We start from the raw sequence: 1,187 nt of genomic DNA, 5'->3' as shown, positions 1-1,187 counted from the left end.
GCTCACATTGGTTACGATGGTTCGTGGTAGTCCAACAATTGGATTTGTTACACAACCCACACATTTCTTGTATCGATCACGTCGAGTTTCTTGTGGAAATCGTTTGAAACACAATGGGCAATGCTGTGATGTCATGTATTCATCGACCATTCGAATGATGCAATTTCCACGTTTCATGATGGCTGCAATCAGTTTGCGAGTGCCTGGGCATCGCATGTGTTTTTTGATTTTGATCGGTGAGTTGGCTGATGTGGATCCACTGGCTCCCATGTAGAAAATTGATGGTTGATTGCGTGTCAGTTTGCAAGCCGTTTTGTCGATCGCACGAACCGAGTCGATATGCTTGTCCAATCCCAAGCGTGCATATTGCTTACACGTGTACGTTTCAATGCCATCATTCATAACTCGTAGTCGATGTTCAATATACGACCGCCATGATGTTTCTCTTGGCGATGGCATTGTACCCAGAGTCGCTGCAACTCGATTGCGATCAGCCTTCTCGTCGTATGTAAATAATCGGGTGATTCGTTCGGCTTTTGCATTACGTCGGCCTTGTTTCGCATCCCAGTGATACCGTTTGCTGGATATGCGCAAATTCACCTAACAAAATGATAACAACAAAAACGACATTGTATTCACAATCACAATCACAATATCAATCACTTTCATTCATTATGAAAAATTGAATTTACCTCTTCTTTGGTATCCAAATCACGACGCACTGAAGCGTTCCAGGTTTTCATGCCCGGATCACAGCCAATAGCATACTTCAATTTGTTCCCTTTGTACATTTTCATGATTTCAGCATCACTTATTTCGAGTGGTGGTAATTTTGGCTTTTTGTACATCATCGAAACAGACACACCGTCCGAACAAATTTGGAAATCGAAATACTTTTTGAAATGTACCACTTGTTGAATTTTTTCCACATTGAAAAACAGATTCCAACTTAAGATTTTATTTCTGCGGAATTCGTTGCTCGTTATGTTGATCGAATTGGTCGTTTTATCTTTGCGGTTTTTCAAACCGCACTTCAATGGCACCAATTTTACACTGGCTAGGATGGTGTACAATGCGTCGGTATCGATGCGAATGTGACGACGTTGGAAACTGCACATTGGTACAACGACAAAAATTTTAATTTGTGGTGCATCACGACGACATTTGTACTCATTGTGATACCATTG

The 1,187-nt window shown here is 41.4% G+C and overlaps 1 protein-coding gene across 1 annotated transcript; it reads right to left on the bottom strand.

Moving 5' to 3' along the window:
* Window positions 1-6: 6 nt before the first annotated feature.
* LOC116348955 lies at window positions 7-1,110 on the bottom strand (the record flags this gene model as incomplete). Its single annotated transcript, XM_031780199.1, has 2 exons — window positions 7-600; window positions 693-1,110. Coding segments are annotated over 2 exons (1,012 nt in total), but the record flags the coding sequence as incomplete, so codon positions are not given.
* Between the last annotated feature and the right edge of the window lie 77 nt (window positions 1,111-1,187).

Source organism: Contarinia nasturtii, unplaced genomic scaffold, assembly GCF_009176525.2.
Source record: "Contarinia nasturtii isolate CC-2019 unplaced genomic scaffold, AAFC_CNas_1.1 Cnas_scaffold_2685, whole genome shotgun sequence".
NCBI classification, from domain to species: Eukaryota; Metazoa; Arthropoda; class Insecta; order Diptera; family Cecidomyiidae; genus Contarinia; species Contarinia nasturtii.
The sequence above is the reverse complement of the archived record's forward strand: the minus strand, read 5'-3'. Positions and strand labels throughout refer to the sequence as shown.